The sequence below is a fragment of the Arachis hypogaea genome, chromosome 2 (assembly GCF_003086295.3).
Source record: "Arachis hypogaea cultivar Tifrunner chromosome 2, arahy.Tifrunner.gnm2.J5K5, whole genome shotgun sequence".
Taxonomy (NCBI): Eukaryota; Viridiplantae; Streptophyta; class Magnoliopsida; order Fabales; family Fabaceae; genus Arachis; species Arachis hypogaea.
In genome coordinates this window covers 57,791,198-57,812,382 of record NC_092037.1, presented here as the reverse complement: position 1 = coordinate 57,812,382, position 21,185 = coordinate 57,791,198, and the positions used below count along the sequence as shown (strand labels likewise).

At 35.0% G+C, this 21,185-nt stretch overlaps 1 protein-coding gene across 1 annotated transcript; it reads right to left on the bottom strand.

Annotated features, from left to right (window-relative positions):
* Positions 1–18,342: 18,342 nt before the first annotated feature.
* On the bottom strand, positions 18,343–20,620 carry LOC112744824 (polygalacturonase inhibitor 1). The gene is made up of 2 exons (XM_025794570.3): positions 20,032–20,620; positions 18,343–19,005 (listed from the first exon to the last, which is right to left on the bottom strand). Exons 1-2 carry the CDS (start codon positions 20,585–20,587, stop codon positions 18,560–18,562), a joined length of 1,002 nt encoding a protein of 333 aa, XP_025650355.1. The 5' UTR covers positions 20,588–20,620; the 3' UTR covers positions 18,343–18,559.
* Positions 20,621–21,185: the final 565 nt, after the last annotated feature.

Here is a 21,185-nt window from a genome sequence, read left to right as displayed (position 1 = left end):
TCGACAAGAATGAGGTTTGGACATTAGTACCTCATCCTAATGGTAAGAAGGTAACGAGTACTAAGTGGGTTTAAAAATAAACTTGGTGAGGATGGACAAGTTGTTCGTAACAAGGCTAGATTAGTGGCCCAAGGTTACGATCAAGAAGAGGGTATAGATTTTGATGAGTCTTTTGCTCCGGTAGCTAGAATGGAAGCAATTAGGTTGCTTCTTGCCTTTGATGCCCATAAGGGTTTTAAAATGTTTCAAATGGATGTAAAATGTGCTTTCCTTAATGGCTTTATTGATAGAGAAGTGTTTGTGGCACAATCCCCCGGTTTTGAAGATAAAGAATTTCCAAACCATGTTTTCAAACTCTCTAAGGCTCTTTATGGTCTTAGACAAGCTCCAAGAGCTTGGTATAAAAGGCTTAGTGCCTTCTTGTTGGAAAATCAATTTCAAAGGGGTGTCACGAATACTACTTTATTTATTAAAGCATCTAATGATGATATTCTCCTAGTTCAAGTTTATGTGGATGACATTATGTTTGGGTCGGCCAATGAGTCCTTGTGTGAAGAGTTTGGAAAACTCATGAATAGTGAGTTTGAAATGAGTTTAATGGGTGAGCTAACTTTCTTTCTTGGCCTCCAAATTAAACAAACTCCTAGTGGTACATTTATTCACCAAGGAAAGTATGCACTAGAACTAATCAAGAAATTTGACCTAGAAAATTCTAAACCAATGGGAACACCAATGCATCCTAACACTAAACTTGAAAAGGATGACAATAGGAAAGATGTGGATGAAACAAGATATAGAGGAATGATTGGTTCACTCATGTATCTAACCTTCTCTAGACCGGATATTGTTCAAAGTGTGGGTGTATGTTCAAGATTTCAATCTCACCCAAAAGAATCTCATCTTTCAGCCGTTAAACGCATCATTAGATACATTAAGGGAACTAGTGATTGTGACTTGTGGTATCCAAAATCTGATTATTTTTGTGTAGTAGGATTTTGTGATGCAGATTATGCGGGAGATAGGGTGGATAGAATGAGCACATCCGGCATGTGTTGCTTCCTTGGGAGATCACTCAACATGTGGTCAAGCAAAAAACAAGCAACCGTGGCCCTATCCACAGCTGAAGCTAAATATATTTCTGCATCTGCATGTTGCTCACAAATAATTTGGTTAAAAACGCAGTTGGAAGATTGCAAATTAAAGATCAATAGTATACCATTATTTTGTGATAACATGAGTGCTATAAATATTTTAAAAAATTCTGTTTTGCACTCAAGAACAAAGCACATTGAGATTAAATATCATTTTATTAGAGAACATGTGCAAAAGGGTACTATTGATATTCAAATTGTAAAATCTGAAGACCAACGTGCAGACATTTTTACAAAACCCCTCTGTGAAGACAGATTCTGTTCACTAAGAAAAAGTTTGGGAATGATTGATTTAAGTTATATTAATAACTTGTGAAATTCTGATTCTGCTCAGTTTTGTCTCGTAGGAATGTACGAGATAAAAATAAGAGTGATGGAAGGGCTGTGATCAAGGGGGAGGTTGCACAGAATTCAATTTTCATGGGCCCCACCAAATTTCTTTGACCTCACCATGACCGTTTTGTTAGTTCCTCATTTTTTTTGACAATCACAATCTCTTTGTTGTCTCATCAAATCTTGTTGGAAGAAGCATTGTGTCAAATCAAATCTTTCCTTTCACCAAATCCCTTGATTCTAGGAAACCACCTTTTTCAGTTTATTTCAAATAAAAGAGAAACTCCTTGGGTATTAACCGCCACTTAATGGACATTTAATTCCCTCAATTCTCTCTCCAATCCACATTTATTGCCTCTCTAACCTCCTTCCACTCACCACACCCTTCGGCCTTCTCTTCAACTTCTATCTCCATTCATCCTCTTCACATCATGAAAAAGAAAATGGCTCCAAGAAGAAGTAGCCGAACCACTCTTCCAAAAAGTCCACCATTCTCGTCACCCTAAACTCACACCCATATACACCTCCACTCCATATCTTCTTCTACTCATACACCTCCCTCCAAACAAACCGAGACAATGCGCCGGAAAGTAATCGCCTAGAAAACTTCAGGGAGAAGAAAATCTGGAAAAAACAAACAACTAAGCGTTGAAGAAGAGGAAGAGGAATCTCACACATCACCCCCTCCATCACCACCAAAGAAGTCCACTCCACATGCATCTGGAAAAAGCTCTCAGAAGACAAAAAGTTTCATGTTACATGACACCAGAGAACCTACAAACTTGGAATCACTGGATTTCAAAAACAAATTCCATAAACCTCACTCACACTATGATCCCTCTCGGTTCTATTCTTGTGCCTTCTACGAATTCCACAAGGAGGTATTAGAAAAACGTCATCTTTGCTCATCATTTTTGGTGAATCTTGACTCTCTGGCTGCTAAAGGGATCAATTTCACTCCTCTGTTCGATGCCCTGAAGTGGACTCCCCTGCTCCATATTAAGAAAATGGTTTACCCGGGGCTGGTCCGGAAATTCTATGTGAACATGCGCCTGATAGATGGCTCAATCCACTCCTATGTAAAACGTGTTTACATGACTCCTCAACCCTCAGACCATAAGCGCTGCTCTAGGGTACACGAATGAAGGATCAAAAGTATACATGACTGAAAAATGGGATGACCAGGTTGGAGTCACTCATCAAACTGTTCTGCAACACATTTGTGCAAACTTGTCTGGCTTAGATGGATCAATTCCCACTCATAAAGCTCTTGGCCCTGAGAACTCACTGCTACATCGGATCATCACTCACATCCTGACACCACAAAGTGGTTCTCACCACAGAGTAATGGTTTCTGACTCCATTATTCTCTTTGCTCTTGTTACCTCTTCTCTAATTTCCTTTGCTTATCTTATGATTCGTCACATGTGGGAATCGGTTAAAAGTACTAAAAAGGCTAATCTTTCTTATGGAATGTTCTTCACTAGTATCTTTGAGTATTTTAAAGTTGATTTAACTAATGAGGCTGTTGAGAACAAGGTTTCACAGATCAAAGGAGGAGGAGATTCTGGTAAGAAAAGCAAGCGCTCAATGCCTTCTGAGCCGTCACTCAGCGACCTTGAGAGCTGCCCTACCGAACCATCTAAAGTGACTGAATCCATCAGAAAATTTCTTAATGAATTCCTTAATATGTCCAAGCTAATGTTTCAATCACACAAGGCCGCACGAAAGTTAGCATATGAAAATGAAAGATCTTGGCAGAAATGTCAAAAATGGGTGGGCTTAATGATTCGAAGCTTTGAAGATGAGATAGGGACAGAGGACAAGGAAGAAGACTCTGGCTCGGAGTACAACCTCTCAGATGATTGATGGCTGTTCTTTCTTTCTTTATTGATATTGGCATGTTTTAGGCTCAATGTGATACTTTGTTTTGTTTGTGTGAATACTGTTAGTCCCACAACTCTGAGACACACTGTGGATACTTTTGAGAAATATTCTGGCTATTTTTCTTGCTATGTCAAAATTATTTTTGCAGGTGCCCCTTGATGACAAAAGGGGAGAGAAAGTGCTAAAAATTAAAATTGGAAAATAGGGGATGAAATTCTTTTTAAGAGTTCATGATCACCCTTGTTGATGCTTGATAATGCATTTGGTTTATGATATTTGATAATGCATTGCTGCCGTTACTTGATGTTTATCTTGGTAAAATGCTTAATTGATTATAATTGTGATTCTTTTGTCTTACCTTGATGAAATAAATGCTATTTTGGATTTATTTTTGACAGTTCCTTTAAATTGAAATGTATGAAGCTTGATTGTTGCTAAGGATTGAGATGACCATGCTTGTTTAGAAAATTTTCCTTTGTCATTATAAATTTGCTCTGATTTGATTGGAAAATATTTTAAAACAGGAATTTTTTTGGTTAATTATGATGTGAGTTTGAGCAGAAAATCAAATTATTGATAACAAATGAGTTTTGATTATCATTCAATTCTACTCATAAATCAAGCCATTCAACATTACAAAATTTTATATGTTGAATAACATAGTTGCCTTAGGCTTGATAAAAATTGTTACAGGTTGGAGCTTCCCTTGGTAAAAATTGTATATATTAAGGGGGAGCCATGTGACAATTAGAAAGGGGAAAAAATTCAAATATTTAAGGGAGTACTCTATACTCTAATTTTTAATTTCTTTCCATTTCAATTTTAATAATGTTCGTTATCAAGGGGGAGATTGATGAGTTTGGAAAACTCAAATTTATTTTGATGGTGAACAAACATTATTGAAATAATTAATTACAAAATTATTAATTTGATTTTCATTTAACATATGTTAATTAATAATTTTGTGATGCAGGTTTTCTTATTGGGCCGAATAGAAAAGCAAAATTATTTCAAGCCCAATATGCTTAAAACCAATCAGCCTTGATTAATGTTTCCTATATTATATGGCTGAAGCAATTTGTGACTATTTGGGCCAAAATTCAAACATTATCATAAGCCAAATTAAAGTTAACATTCAGCATTGATATAAAAAATCCTTTGATCCATATGGCTGAATTAATGGTTACATTAATTGGGCCAAAATTTAATTATTGTTGCTACAAGCCCAAGTTAATAATTGTTGCTACATGATCCAATGCTTGATCCGAAACCTATTGTGAAAGGAAGCAAAATAGCTTCTTGCCTCCAATGGATCCCATTCCTTCTCTTGGGATGGATTTCAAAATTTAATTTGCTAGTATTGGAAACATGAGAGAGATTGTCATTAATATGATTGATGGCATTGAAAGCTACACACTTTTCAGGGAAGTAAAAGTAACTTTTTCCAATTAATTTGTTTAACTCATTTAATTGCTTTTCTTCTAGCTCTATCTTCTCTCTCATATCTGTCTTCTCTTCGGTCATATCACAAGAAACTATAGAAGCTAAATTAAGCTACCAAAAGAAATAAGGAGCTACATGCATCAAGACCATGGAGCTGATGGCAAGAAAATATAAAAAATATAGTGGCTAAGATTCTTATCACTTATGGTAAGATACGGTGATGAGATCTTGGCTTCTCCATACCAAAAATGGTTGAAGGAGATTCGGCCAGCAAGGAGAAGATCCTTGGAGGAATGGCTTGTCTCTGCTTTTGCGTTCACTCATCACAGAAGGTAGCTAGGGTGGCTACGTGAGACAGGAAGCAAAAGCGGAGCAGATGAAGCTATCATCATCATGAAGCATCAAGGGCCAGAAATTTATCTTGGAGAGCAAGCCAAGGATGGAGCGCTCGGATTGATGAAAATTGATGACCAAGGAAGGACTAGAGGTAATTGCATGTTGGGTTTTGCATGTTGGGTTTTGCATGGGTTATCTCTTCTCTCTCTCTGGCTGAACCGATTTTGTTCTTGGAGAAGAAGAAGTTAGCTTGGTTTTTGGCTTCAAAGGTGGAGGCTTCCCTCTTCTATAAAAAGAGAGAACAGCCACAGTTTGGAGTAAGGAGAAAGTGTGAGAGTGCAAGGCACAGTATTCTCAGAGCTACCTGAGCTAACAGATTTCTCTTCTCCTTCAATGTATTCTATTTTGTATTTTTCTGTTTAATTTTGTCATGTCTTGAGTCTCATGGAAAAAGGCAAACAGTGAGGTTTGAATGAAAAAGCCATAGAGCAGAAAAAGGTAGAGAGTGCAAAATTAAAAAAAAAAAGCCATAGATGTCCTTAGAGGTCCTTTGTTCATCTATGTTGTGTTTCATGATTCTTTGAGAATCCCCTTGTAAGTTGGGTTAGCACTTTACAATCTGTAATCCAGAAGATTATAGTGAAATTCCATCATTGTTATGATGGAGACTGGATGTAGGCTGCACTGCACTTAGCAGCTGAACCAGGATATATCTGGGTGTAATTTTCTCTCTTCTCTACTCCATTTCTGTTTCTACTGCACAGGAGCTAAAACTAAAAATATCTCGTGCCAAATAACGAGACAAAAATAAAAGTCTCGTGGCTAGGGATGAGACAAAAATAAAAAAAGTCTCCTGAAGTTATTATAAAAGGACAGCAATTGTTACTGAGCAAAAAGGGGGCTAAGATTCAACCCCTCTCTCCCTCCTTCTCTTAGCCACTGAAAACCATCAATGATAATAACAACTAAAGAAAGCAATAATGACATGGAAACTTAAATTTGCATAAATTGAAATTAAAATTAACAAAGAGTGTTCATAAAATAAAAATGACAAAATAAAGGGAATAACAAGAGAAATGAAGAAGAACAAGATAAAAGAACATGGAAACATAAAGGAAACTACACTAGAACAAGAATTAAAAACTGAAATTAAAGAGAAATTAACTAAACTTAACCTAATTCTAGAGAGAGGGGGGAGCTTCTCTCTCTAGAAACTAAGAGAAAAGCATGTAAAATCTAAACTTAATTTCTCCCCTTCATTCCTCTTTGCTTTGTCCTCAAATAGCTTCAGAAAATGAGTTGGATTGAATTTTGGGGCCCATAAATTGCTACTAGCGAGTTGCAATTAATGAGGTCATGTGCCAGGACCTGTGCGTACGCACAACACACATGCTAAATTCTGACTTGTGCGTACACACACTTAGACTTATGTACACTATAGCAAATTCTATATCATTTTGAAGCCCTAGACGTTAGCTTTCCAATGCCACTAGAACCGTCTCATTTGGACCTTTGTAGCTCAAGTTATGACCAATTTAGTACAGAAAGGTCAAGACTGGCAACTTTCCAAATTCTATTTCCTTCATGATTTCTTCCTTTTTGCATGCTCTTTTTCTCACTTCTTCAACCCATACTTTCCTTGGAAACCTAAAATCACTCAACAAATACATCAAGACAACAAATAGGATTAAAGTGAATAAAAATTGACTAAATTAAGCATAAAAGAGCATGTTTTCACTTTCAAGCACAATTTAGGAAGAAATCTCAAAAGCATGCAATTTAGATGAATAAATGTGGGTTTATGTGATGAAATCCACTCAAATCAAACCAAAATATATCGTAAAATATGGATTCATCATAGGGTTGACTAAGTGTGATTAATTCTTTATAATTGCCATATTTGTGGTCAATGACTAGGATAGAAAATCTTGACTCTCAACCCTTGCCAAAACCCTTTTTAGCATTTGAATCTCCTTTCATTTTCTTAGTTAATTATCTTTATTGCTTCTTTATTTTCTTGCAATTTCTTGTCAATTGCTATCTCACCCCCGATCTCTCATACCCAATGATACGCACACCTCACTGTAATTTCGTGGAAGAATGACCCAAGATTTAAAACTCCCGGTTTCTATTGATTTAAAATTCCGTGGAACTATACTTGCAACGCAATTCTTTTTAAGAAATTCCGAAACGGCATTTGGCCCTTATCAATAGTGTCCCTCCGAATAAACTCGAGCTTATCTCGGTGTCGCATGCAATTCATAGATGTAACCATCGAGATGTTAGTTCCTTAGAACACGATTATAGACGTGGAAGGTGAAACTTGTGAATATATGACCTCGCAAGGAGTTGTGGGGCTTTGATGCTCGCGGATAGGTTTTGATTAGTGACGTTAGTGTCAAGCGACCGTGTGAGAAGGAAGTTCTGTTAATTAAAGTTACTTGGAGTCAGGCCGAAGTGGAGTAGCATACATGGGGACTCGAGTCTGATATGAGGAATAATTATCCTCACCTTTCTACATGTAATTGTGAAGTTGGTAACCGAATTCTAATTGCGTTGTAAGATATTGGAACACCCTATCTATTCATAGCTTTTGACAGAAATGAGGATTTAAAACTGAAAGTGTTAAGAATAGTGTCAAGCTTGGAACCAAACTTAATTGTTTCGTATAGAATGTTGCCGTTAGGGCTGGCAAAACTCAAGGATATTTTTGGTTGACGTGGATGTATAGTCAAGATCTTAATGGCAGACGATCAGAGTGGGGCAGTGAAAACGCGATGATTTTTATGGTTTTTATGGCTACTATAATGTGGAAGAGGAGTTTTGGATATAAGATTGTTTTAAGAATTGACGGAGAATCGAGGAACAGAAATTTTGAAGGCAAAATTTCTATTAAGGTAGGTAGGATGTAAAACCCAGATAAACGGTATGTGATAATTTCCGAAAAATGCATAATGACGTTAAAATCAGCTGTATCGGCTTAAGTCTGTCTGGTACTGCGTGTGCGGGAATCAAAACTAAAGAAATGACAAGAAAAAGATTTAGAATAAAAAACTGGACACTTATCTTAGAGATTTTGGCACAAGATAGGGTCAAAAGGCCAAAAACACACAAACTGGCCCTTGTTGGGACCAAAGCCCAACCTGAGGCACAAAATCCATCCACACTTAGCGAACCATCAGCACACTTTTCCCTTTCATAGAATCACATACATTCAGCCCTTGAGAGAAGAGAAGAGAGGAAGAGAATGTGCCTTTGTGCACTATTCACTATTTCCTTCAATTGCTCATAACTTTTAATCCGGAGTTCTGATTGATGAGCCATTTATGGCCACGTGTTTGTCTTAGATCTCTCTTCAATTATATCTAAACAATGTGGTACGTAAACATGAAATCCTTACTCCGTTTTCCATTCTCTCCCAGTTTGAATTTTTGAGAATATGTTGTTGAGAAACTTGTGATTTTGGTTCTTTATGGTACTCTAACATAGATTCCAAGCAGATTCCATTCCATTTTCAAATGAGTTAAGGTGAGAAAGCTTAACTCCTTTCATTATCCATAATTTTTGAGTAAAACCCTAGTATGAATATTGAGTTATTGTTGTTATTAGATTATATGGAGTAGCTTGGCTTGTTTCGTTGTTTTGGTACGTGATTGGGTGCTTGGTGTAAGAACCAGAGTTTTTCACACAAAACCATTTTAATAAAATAATTTTAGTGCCCGGAATAGATTCAAAGTTTAGGAGTTTTAATTTGAAAATAAAAAGGTAAAATTTGATTTCAGTGAACTTTTCTGAGTTGGAAAATGTATCTTTTTCGAAAAGTTTTTGTAAGAATGCATACTGGCGCTTAAGTTGGCAGAACTAGCTCTTGTCTGTCTAGTACCGCGTATTTTAGAAAAAATGATTTATTGTTTTAAAAAGGCAAAAATAATTTGGAATTGAAAATCGGGCACTAATCTTAAAGATTTTGGCCCAAGTGGGCCAAACGGACCAAAAACGCTAACGGGTTGGACTGGGCCCAATATATATATATATGCTCATTTAATGAGCATTTCAGCCCATTCCACTTCATTTTGAAGAGAGGGCGCAGGTTGAGAAGAGAGGAGAGGTGAAAGTTTGGTTACTATTCACATCCATCTTCTGGTGACCATAACTTGAGCTATGGAGTTCCCATTGACGAGCCGTTTGAAGCCATGCGAAGCTCTCATCGAGCTCTTCGATTCTATCTAAGCAAACCTAGTAAGAAATTGCATCTCAATCCCCAGTTTCCATCCCTAAATTTCTGCATTTTTTGGGTTATAATTTTGAGTAGATTTTGTGATTTTGCTTGTTTAAGTGATCTCTAGTAGCAGGTAATTGTTGAATTTTATCTCTAATCTCATTGGTTAAGGTAAGGTTTCACTAAATCATTGTGTTTAGTTGTTTTGTGTATCTTAGATTTTGATATTGGTGTATATATGATGTTAGTTTGAGCTTTGGTGGCTTGTTGGTGAGATTGAAAGCTTGTTGGACTCCAACCTTGGTGCAGTGTACTTTTTGGGGAGCAGCCAATGTATAGTTTCGGTTTTCTCTATGTAATATATAATATTCATGGACACTTATGCTAGTTGACCTTAAGATAGGTTGAAAGGTGTGATTGTATGGTTAATTGTATATAAATGTATGTTTGATGATTATTATTGATGAGTTGTGTTGGTGTGTGTTGAAATTGGAAGATGGGTATTGATGATGATTTTTTATTGTTGTTTGTTATGGATTATGGTGGTTGATGATGATGGTTGGAAATTATTGGTGTTGATGAGTATTGATAGTGATTGATTATATTGATGACTCATGAGGATTCTAAAAATTCATGGTAATATGTAAATTTACAATGTTTATGATGGATTGAAATTATGAATATGTGACCTATTAATTGATGAATAGACGGTTGGTGATAATGGAGATTATGTTGACGTTGTTGAATTATGATGATGAATAGTGATGATTGTGTGGAAGAATAACAACTATGATTTGTTGATGTTGCGATTGGATTATTGTGATTATGTGAAATTATGATGAGATAGGGTAGATGATGCCTATGAGTAGTGAGATTATGTTAAAGTTGATTATGTTGGATTCTTAATGTAAGAATTGTGTAAATTATTGATGATTGAGAATCTTGATTGAGGATTATGGTTTTGTGTTGATTTATGGTTAAATGTTATGTGAATTAGGTTAGATTTAGACTTGTTGAATGGTTTAGGAGATTGTGTGATTGAGAAAATGGTTGAAGCAATGCTTGGTATGAATTTAGAGTTGCTTTGGTATGGTTGAAAAGTGTTTGAGTTGGTTTTGGATTGAGAGTTAGTTAAATTTGAGTTTTTAGTATTTTTAGTAAAAATAGATTTTTGGTGAACTTTGACGGATCATAACTCGAGCCTCAGTTTTCAAATTTTGTTGAAATTTACTTTAAATTAAAGTTCTTTGAAAACTCTTTCAATTGATATAAATTTTGTAAGAATTGAAATTTTGTAAAGGAAGTTATGATCATTCAAAGTTGGTTGTCAAAATCTGAAATTCTGCAAAGCTGCAGAATTTTGTGATTTCTGGTATGTGCGCACGCATAGCCTTGTGCGCACGCACACCCCTGTGAATTTTTAAACATGTACACACACACAGCCTTGTGCGTACGCACACATAAGGGAAGGCTGTCTGTTTAGAGCGCTAGCACAACCTGTGCGCGCACATAACAAATGAAGTTTTACAACCTGTGCGTACGCACAGCCCTGTGCGCACGCACACGTTAGAAGATGTACTCTGTTGAGGACGTTCGCACGCCTTGTGTGGATGAATAGAGTTAAAATTTTTACTACCAGTGCGTACACATACCTCTATGCGTACGCACACATTTGAAAACTTCATGGGCGTGCGTGTGCACACCCCTGTGCATACGCACACGCCCTATTTTTCAAACTTAAGTTTTATTTTCAACTATTTCACCTTCTCAACAAGATTGAAAGCTTCTGTGACACCACTTTAAGACTCTTGAGCTTATTTTTTAGTCATTAAAACATGGGAAAGGTCCTCGGAGGTTTGGTTTGGAATTATTTTGAAAAGTTAGAGAACAGAGGCTTAGGTTTCTGGTGTACTGATGATGGGTTTGGTGGAGTGCGAAAGAAGAAAGATCTACGAATTGAGAAAATTAGCAAACTTGTGAGTTCGGGATGGAAAGTTATGAATTGATGATGGTTGTGATGAGTTGAAACTTTGAAATGAATGATTATGGTTAATGAAATGAGTATGAGTGGAGGTGTGCTATGAGGAGTGGCCTCTGAGATTGAATACATGATTATGATATGTATTTTTATCCACCGTAGGGGCTGTGGCAGTCTCCCACCTACGTTTGGATGTGAGGCTTCAAGATGGGCTTCTCACTCACATTACTGCTTGAAAAGATGGTGGTAGGGCACTCTCCCTCGGAACGTTTCTCTCTGAAAGGAGAAGGTGGTAGGGCACTCTCCCTCAGAATTTTTCTCCTGAGCATGGGTTTCTCTCTAGTTGTAAGGTGGTAGGGCACTAACCCACGGAATGATGCGGCATCCACAGGAAGGTGATAGGGTACTTTCCCTCGAAATTTTTCTCCTAAGCATGGGTTTCTCTCTAGTTGTAAGGTGGTAGGGCACTAACCCACGGAATGATGCGGCATCCACAGGAAGGTGATAGGGTACTCTCCCTCGGAATATTTCCCTCTAAAAGGAGAAGGTGGTAGGGCACTTATTCCTCGGAATTATTCCTTCTGAGTATGCGCAATAGAGAGACTAATCCAGGAGTTGCCGTCTGGATTTTCTGTCAGGTTTGGCATAATAACCGACATGTGATATCACAGCCAATAGGACAGACATTCATCATATGCATCTTCTATATGCTTGCTTGCTTTGTTTAGTTGAGCTTGCCTAATTGTATAACATGTCTATTTGTTTCTTGAATACTATCTGTGCTTTCCTTGCTTGTATTATCTGTGGCTATTCGGCGTTGAGGAGGTTAGGTAGGCGGCGGCGATGGGATCGCACGTAAGATACGTTGGTGAAGGCTGTGAGACAGCGGTAGCTAGTTTTAGATAGAAATCCCCTAAGTTTAGATACCTTTATTTATTGGTTATGGTTTAAGTTATTTATTTCATTAAGCTTGAATATCTGTTTGGTATGAAGCTCTAGGATTGCCTCTAGCATCCTGGAGTCTTACATCTTACATTACTAGGTACTGTTACTATACTGAGAACCTCCGGTTCTCATTCCATATGTTGTTATTTTTTTTCAGATGCAGATCACAACCCACCTCAGTGAGTTGTTTTATGGTAGCAGAGTGGAGGATCTTATTCTATTTTGTTACTAGTAGGATTATTTTGATTTGTACTCTCACTTTTGCTTTTACTTTTTCCTAGAGGCTTACTTTGAGAGGAAAAACTTGTATAAGCTGTTCTAAATTCTTCAGATTTTTGTATTGTCTGTATATTGCTAGCCGGCTTAAACTTCGTGAGCCATGGCTAGCTTCTTATGCTATTAAACTTTTATATTTTGTTATATTATATCTATATCTTATGCGTTAAGTTAGTAGCTTCGTGAGTACATTTTGCGATTTTCAAATCCTATTTTTGAGTTGCCAATGAGTTATAACTTAGATGGCATAGTCTCCTCATACTCAATTAAGAGGTTGCGGGTTTGAGTCTTCTATCTTTGGTAAAAAAAATCCTATTTTTGAGTTATTTTCTTCATCGAGCTTCTAGAATTATTATTCCTTCTATATATGTATTTATGTATGAGCCTTAGAATTGTCGTAACCCTTGATTAATCTTTACTTTACAGCATGAGGTAAGGCTTAGGGCAATTAGGATGTTACACTTGGTGATTGCGGAGCTTTTGTAGAAGCTTGGTTTGGCCAAAAAGTGAGGGATTCAAGTGTTGAAAACCTGCCGTCATTAAGGTATGTTTTTGGTTTAGGATAGGTGATAAACCACTATTTTATGGTTTATCTTGTGCTTAATTGAGTGGATTTTATCAACTCTTTACGCACTTATTCATATGATTTGCATGTTTTATATTTTCCTTCCTGATTCTGTGCTATGATTGAAAACATGCTTCTTTGGCTTTTATTTCCTTTTATTTAATCCTCTCTTATTACCATTAGATGCCTTGATATGTGTGTTAAGTGGTTTCAGGAATTACAGGGCAGGAATGGCTTAGAGGATGGAAAGGAAGCATGCAAAAGTGGAAGGAATACAAGAAGTTGAAGGAACTGCAAAGCTGTCAACCTGACCCTCTCGCACTAAAACGATCATAACTTGATCTACATAGGTCCAAATGATGCGGTTTTATTTGCGTTGGAAAGCTAACGTCTGGGGCTTCGATTTGATATATAATTTGCCATAGTGGCCATACAGATAGGCGACGCGAACGCACGCTCCACGCGGACGCGTCGCATCTGCAAACTTCAATCCGCGCGGACGCGTGGACGACGCTTCCGCGTCACTTTGCCGCGACCTGTACGGACCAGATTTCACAATCAGTGACTTCTTGGCTGTTTCTGACCCAGTTTTCGGTCCATAGAACACAGATTAGATGTTATAAAGTGGGGAATGCATCCATTCATGATCATGCTTTTTCATAATTCACTTTTCATAGTTTTAGATGTAGTTTTTAGAGAGAGAGGTTCTCTCATCTCTCTTAGGAATTTAGAAATTATGATTTTTAGAAATTAGGATTTATTTCAACTCTTCATCAGGTTCAATATTTCTTTTACTTTATATTTCTCTTCTACTTTGGGATACTTTAATGCTTTTATTTGTATTTGATTTATGTTGCCCAATTGGCTTATGAACTTTTCCATGTTAGATTTTACTACTTTGAATGAATGCAATTGAGGTATTTCAGATCTAAGATTCTTATTTAGTTTTTTTTTATATTATTGGCTTTAATTGATTAACTGAAAGCTCTTGAGTTATCAACTATTCATGATTGATTGTTATGTCGGCTAATTAACTGGAATTCCACTAACTCTAGTCTTTCCTTAGGATTTGGCTAGGACTTGGGAAATCTAACCAATTAGTTCACTTGACTTTCCCTTGCTTACGCAAAGGTTAACTAAGTGGGATTAACTTCCATTCTCATAGGAGTAACTAGGATAGGACTTCCGAATTTTCATATCTTGCCAAGAGTTTATTTTATAGTTAATTATTTATTTTATTTGTCATTTACTTTACTTGTTCCTCACTTTCAAAACCCCAATTTACAAAACCCTTCCTTGAGAAGGCAACCCGAGGTTTAAATACTTCGGTTATCAATTTATTTAGGGGTTTGTTACTTGTGACAACCAAAACGTTTGTAAGAAAGGACTTTTGTTGGTTTAGTAACTATACTTACAACGAGAATTTATTATGAATTCTAGACCACACAAAAGTTCTCTCTTCAGTAGCCATTATGTAAAGTTGTATGAAAACCTAGGTTAATTCTCCCTAGGATAAGATTGAATGGAAATGGTGTTTGTTATGATTAATTGGTTGGGTTTTATGAGTTGTGTTTGTTGTTGAATGATATAAATGCTTACATGTGAATGAATTTGAATATGAGATTGTGCTATGATTGCCTACATTGGTAATCGATGTGGAAATTGGGTCGGAGACCGTGATAGGATTAGAAATATCCTTTTATTTGGTAACTTAAGGTAAGTGGTGTGAATTGTTGAATGTGAATGAGAGTATTGATGTTTAGTTTGATTGTGAATTCTTAGATTGTAGGAGTGTTGTGTCTTGTTGTTGTAAATGGATATAATTGATGAAATGTGCTAAATGAGTTAGAATTGGGTTGCTTAGGCTTGGAGTAGTTGGTCATTGGTAAATAACTTTTGAGGAATGGTTTTGGGGTTGTTTTGGAAGAAAGACAGTATAGGATTTGGTGAATTGGTGATCTTATGAAAATTGGTAAAAATGAGTTTTTGACCAACTCGACGGGTCACAACTTGGTGCTCGAAGCTCGGAATCGAATAAAATGTATCGTAAATTAAAGCTAGTGGAAAGATATTTAAAACCATTTAAGAATGACAAAAAACACAATTTCGTAGAGAAAGTTATGAGAGTTTGAAATTGGTTATAAAAATCTGAAATTTGAGAGTTTGCAGAAAATCATAAATTCTAGTATGTGTGAGCACGCACAAGTTAGAACGGGTGAAGGGACTCGTGTGTTTGCACAAGGGTGAAGGGACATGTATGCACGCCCAGAAAATTTTCAAGTTGTGCATACTCACAAGGGGTCATGCGTACGCACAAGTTGGGAAGCACTTCTGATTTGTGCGTATGCATAAGGGTGATGCGTATGCACAAGTCCTGTTTTTTTAATTAAACTCTGCTTTTGACTGTTTTATATTTTCAGTAAGCTTGTAAACTTTTGTAACCCCCAATTAACGTCTGATAACTAGTTTTTAGGCTTGGGAATATGAGTATAATTAAGGGATGAAATTGATGAATTTGAATAAGATTGTAGATTGGAATGTTAAAGATATTGATGGATTGATGAAAGCTTGTGGGTAATGAACTTACTAGATACTAATTTGACTTAAGACTTGAATGATAAGATTGATGATGAGATATATTCTGGCACGGTCAGTGGTAATCCTGCTTGCTCGTGGTTTGATGTGATTGGCAAGGACGGAGGTTAGTCTTGCTTGCGTGGCAAGGTCCGGGTGTTATCCCGCTTACGTATTGATATGGCACTTCCTCCAGAGAAAGGTGGTAGGACACTCTTCTTCGAAATGTTTTTCCTACATCTTTTTTTAATTGTGTATGTTGCAAGTGGGGAAGGTGTAAGGCACTCTCCCTCGAAATATTTTTCCACGTTTCTCTCTGGTTGCAAGGTGTTAAGGTACTATCCCATGGAATTTTACGGCGTCCAAGGAAAGGTGGTAGGAAACTCTCCTGGGGATGCGCGGCAGAGAGACTAGTCTGGGAGTAGCCGACCGGATTTGTGTCAGGTTTGGCAGAATAACCGACACGTGAACTCATGGCCAGTAGGACAGACATGCATTATGTGCATTTATTTGCTATTGCTTCAGCGTGCATATTGTATTTGGTTTGCCTACTTGAATATTCTATTAATTGCTAATTGTACTACTTGCTATACTTGCTCTCTAACTGCATTTGCTTTGTACTACTTATTATTTGTGTATGATTTCGCTATTTAGACTATTGGGATTATTGAGATTTACTGAGATTGAAAACGTTGATAGACAGAATAACTATGACAATTTGATAATTGTTTGAGACTAATAAGATCAGAAAAAGCTTGATACCGAATAGAACAAATGTGATATTGGATCATAATGTATTAGAAATGATTAATACTAGACGTAGATATGGAACTGATACTTAGTATGCTTACCTATTTAGTTTGGTAAAATCCTAAACTTGCATCGAAAATGTTGAAGTTTAGGATTGCCTAGCAAGTTCGTGTAGTTTGCATCGTTTCCATTTAGGTTAGATATAAAAGGAGAAAAGATTCAGCCTTTCACGCTCTCTTCTCTTTTGCTTGCTGATTCAACACTTTCATACTTTTTACAACCCTAGGTTTTTCTCTGAGCCATGAGCAACTAAACCTCCTCTGTTAGGGTTAAGAGCTCTGTTTATTTTGATGGATTAATACAATTGTCAATCTACTCTTAATTAATGCATTGATTTATATTCAAGGATTGCTTTCGTTCTTCATCCTAGGAATTAGAGTATATTAGAAGATAAATCTTTTTCTAATTGAATTCTTGTTGAATATTGGAAAAGTTAAAATCACTTGAATAACAGCTTAAAATCAATTCCTCATAATTCTCTAATTAACTAGACTTAACGTGATACGTGACATATAATCATCTTATCTTTGGGTACTTAAGGTTTGTGTGGCTCATATACCAGATTTGGACTTAAACCCCTAATTTAAATTATGTGACAAAAGAATTGGCGGTTGATTAGGTTAGAAGAGATTAAATTATTAAGGAATTAGGGTTTAATCAATTAAAGTTTGCCATAAATTGAATCTTTGCATGATTAAAGTAGTTGGTAAGAATTGTTAATTCGAAAAAATAAACATCTCTAAAACTTTAACTGTTTTCTCATATTAATTTCACAACGCATTCACTGTTTGTTTACTCGAATTTTTTGAATTAACTGTTTGTTACAATTTAGAGTTCAAAACACTCTTATTTGCTTGTCTGACTAGTTTAATCATTCAATTATAGTTGTTTGATCCATTAATTCTCGTAGGATCGACATTCACTCACCTGAATTATTATTTGGTACGACCTAGTGCATTTGCCAGTAAATTTGTAGTATTCGAAATCCTCACCAGTCCTATAATAGATCTTAATTCTCTTGACAAATCATTTTCTATATAAAGATTGTATTTATATTTAATAAAATCTTTGTGTAAAAAATTAGATTACATCAAATGCTCCATATATCATAAGCAAATGTCTTCATGTAGTTTATATTATTTTGAGTGCTTAAGGCTGATTGAACCAACTATATACTAGTAAATATAATGTGGCTATTTAATATGTTTGATTTTGGAGACATATATATTGGGATGATGATGTTGTAGAAATTATTTTTAATATAGAGATGAGGATGGTGTTTTGATTAAATGTTGATATTTAAAATGTATTATAATATTGTGAAAATGTAAAAAAAGTTCAATATACATTCTGCTTATTGCTAGAATGATGATATGTGTGCAACATATTTTTTGCGTGTTAACTTTTCACCTGTAAAATTTAACCACATATAATTACACTAAATAATTCTATTTTCAACAAAAACATCAAATTTTTTTCATATAAAAAAATGAACTATGTTATGTGTACTAAATAATTATTTTTGGTATAGATATATAGGATGATAAGATACTCTATCTGCTTTTTATAAATTTAATTATTTGGGTTGTTAAGGGACTTTGAACGCCAATAATTATAACTTGATTTGAGTCATGATAAATTTAAACTTTTTAAAATTTAATTTAAATTAAATAAAAGACTAATTAATTTTTTTTATCTTACAATAACATGCATGTAAAAAGTATACAGTCCTTTGAATACCAAAATGGTTGTTTAAGAAGAAATTTTGTTTCCAAAAATAAATACTTTCAGCATAAATAAACAAATTAAACTTTGCACATCCCAATTAGGAAAAACAAGAGATAGGAGATCAGTTATTCAAAGTTACCATCAATTGGTGAGAGGTGACCATTATTAAAACTTACATAATTATCTCCATCCATTTGAAAATAAAAAGGAAATTACAAAAAAGAAAAATGAAAAGCACAATGGATATCATGAACCTCTCAAGAGCATATGAAATTAATTAACTAGAGCTTACATCCCTTTGTAACAAACATTGTTCACTTGCAACTCGGAAGCGGAACCCCACACAAGCACGCATTATGGGAGTATGAAGACACATTAAAGCTCTGCAAATTTCCTCCCTTTGGAATCTCACCACATAGTCTATTGTAGCTCACATTCAACGACTCCAAATTCTGCACTCCAACAGGGAGTTTTCCGTAAATTCGATTGTGACTCACGTCTAATGTTGTCATATTCACAGGTAATTCTACTCTTCCAAGGTCGAACTCCAACATATTCCTGGAGAGAAACATTCTAACTGTCCCTTTGTTGGACCCAAAAAGCATGTATGCATCACCTTCAAGCCTATTTTGTGACAAACCAACATAGTACAAGTTGTTCATCTTTCCTAAGGACTCTGGGATTCTCCCTGAGAGCTGGTTATGCGATAGGGCCAGAGTGAACACATTCTTTAGGGAGCCATATGAATCAGGGATTGTACCTGCAATGGCAATAAGAAAAAAAATTAGGGGAGCGGGAAATATATATATTATAATTTGAGGAGAGCAGCTACCACTTAACTATCAAAAGGAACTATTAGATACAATCTCACACCATTAAAAATATTATTGATAGCTAATTGATGATTACAAACCATAAAATTTACTGATCCTAGACTTTTTTTTACAATTTTTAAGATTCTCTTCTTTTTTAAGCTTTTAAGATGAAAAAAAGTTAGGAAAAAGTTTTTTTAGTTATTTATTTTTATTTTATTTAAAAAATGTAGCGGACTTGTTTTTTCGAAAAAAAAGAAAAGAAAAAGAAAGCAATGTAAGATGGAAAATGCAAAGATTGATTACTATTAATATATAGAATTAATATGCTTCAATATTATTCTTACAATTTTTAATAAGATAAATCTAACATTTTACTATTAAATAAATTTTCTAAAAAAAACCTAGCTACATAATTATGTATATAACAATTACTTCTATTTTAATATATACACTACAAACAATTATCTTAGCTTTAAAAAAATGTTAACATATTATATCGAATATTATTTTATTTATTAAATTTTTAATATTAAAATACAAAGAATATAAAGTAATTAAGTTTCATTTATTATTATTTTTATAAATAATTAAATTATGTATAAATGTGAAATTATTAGTTATTTAAAAAATAATTATGTGATATAATTTTTTTTTATGGAAATACAAATTAAATATGACTTTATTTTTAATTTTAATAAAATAAAAAGTACTTCTGGAAACTTTAATTATTACTAATAAAAAAAGTACTTAGCTTCAAGGATTGTACTGAAATGCAAAATAATTTTTGGTTCTCCATTTAAAAAAAATATTCTTTTTAATAAATAAATTAACTAATATATGTAATTAATTATATATATAAATACATAATAATTAATTTTATAATTAATTTTTAGTGTCCGCATAATACTTTCCTACAATATATATGTAGTAACATTTTTATTATTTTTCGTTTTTAAAAGGGGAAAAAAAACCTGTAAGCTTGTTGTTGTCAAAATCCATCCTCGTGAGAAGATGCAACTGAGAGAGAGAAGGAGGGAGTGTCCCAGAGAGTTTGTTGAAGGAGAGGTCCAAGTCTACCAGGTTCTTGAGTTTGCCCAAGGAGCTTGGTATTGGACCAGAGATGGCGGTGTCGGATATGGTAAGGAACATGAGATTTTTGAGCTTTGAGATGGATTCAGGGATTGGGCCAGTCAGGTTCGGGAATGCGAACAGAAAGAGGCGTTCCAAGCGTGGAAGGTTGCCGAAGGAAGGCGGAATCTGAAAGGCATGGCGATCGGCAAGGTTGCCGATCAGGGTGATGTACTGCACTCGGTTCGTTTTGTAACCGCAACTCACGCCACTCCATGACATGTCGCAGCAATCTGTGTGTGGGCTCCATGACGACAGAAAGGATGGGTTGTTTGCTTCTTTCTTGATTTGGAGAAGGACTCTTTTGTCCTCTTGGTTGCATGTTGATGATGATGATGATGATAATGATGCTTGGCAGATTAACGTAATGAAGAAGAGACACAACACTACGCTTGTCATTGCTTCTCAACTTGTTTGTATTTAGTTAATTGGGGAGACAAAATAACCTTCCTTTATATAGCCGTCGATATCATGATGTAAGTAGGTATAGTTGCATGCTAGCAGCTTTGCATAATTCTCTCATCCCGTGACTATATTTTCAACGACGGCGGTAACTTGTCCAAAACAGTTGTCTGCGCTCATTGGGTCTATATACCGATGAGGAGACAGGAGAGTAATGTTTTTCTCACGAATTTAGAATTTGGAATTTGAATCGCACTCTTCTAAATATTTTCTATAAACAATTTTTAAAATGAAGAATATTATATTATTAACAAAAGTTATTATTTTTTATTGAGATTTGATAAATTTTAAAAAATAAAAATTAAATTTTTAATTTTTAAATTTTAAATTCAAATAATATAGTAAAAATAATATTGATTAAAATATTAACTAATATTAATAAAGAGTGTTTGTTCTTATTGACTTTTTCTTTTAATATTAGTCTTTGTTAACAAAATTAAAATTTCAATTTAAAATTGGAGTTTATAATCTAATTATTAATAATCTAACATATATAAAATATCAACTAATACAATTATTATTATTATTATTATTA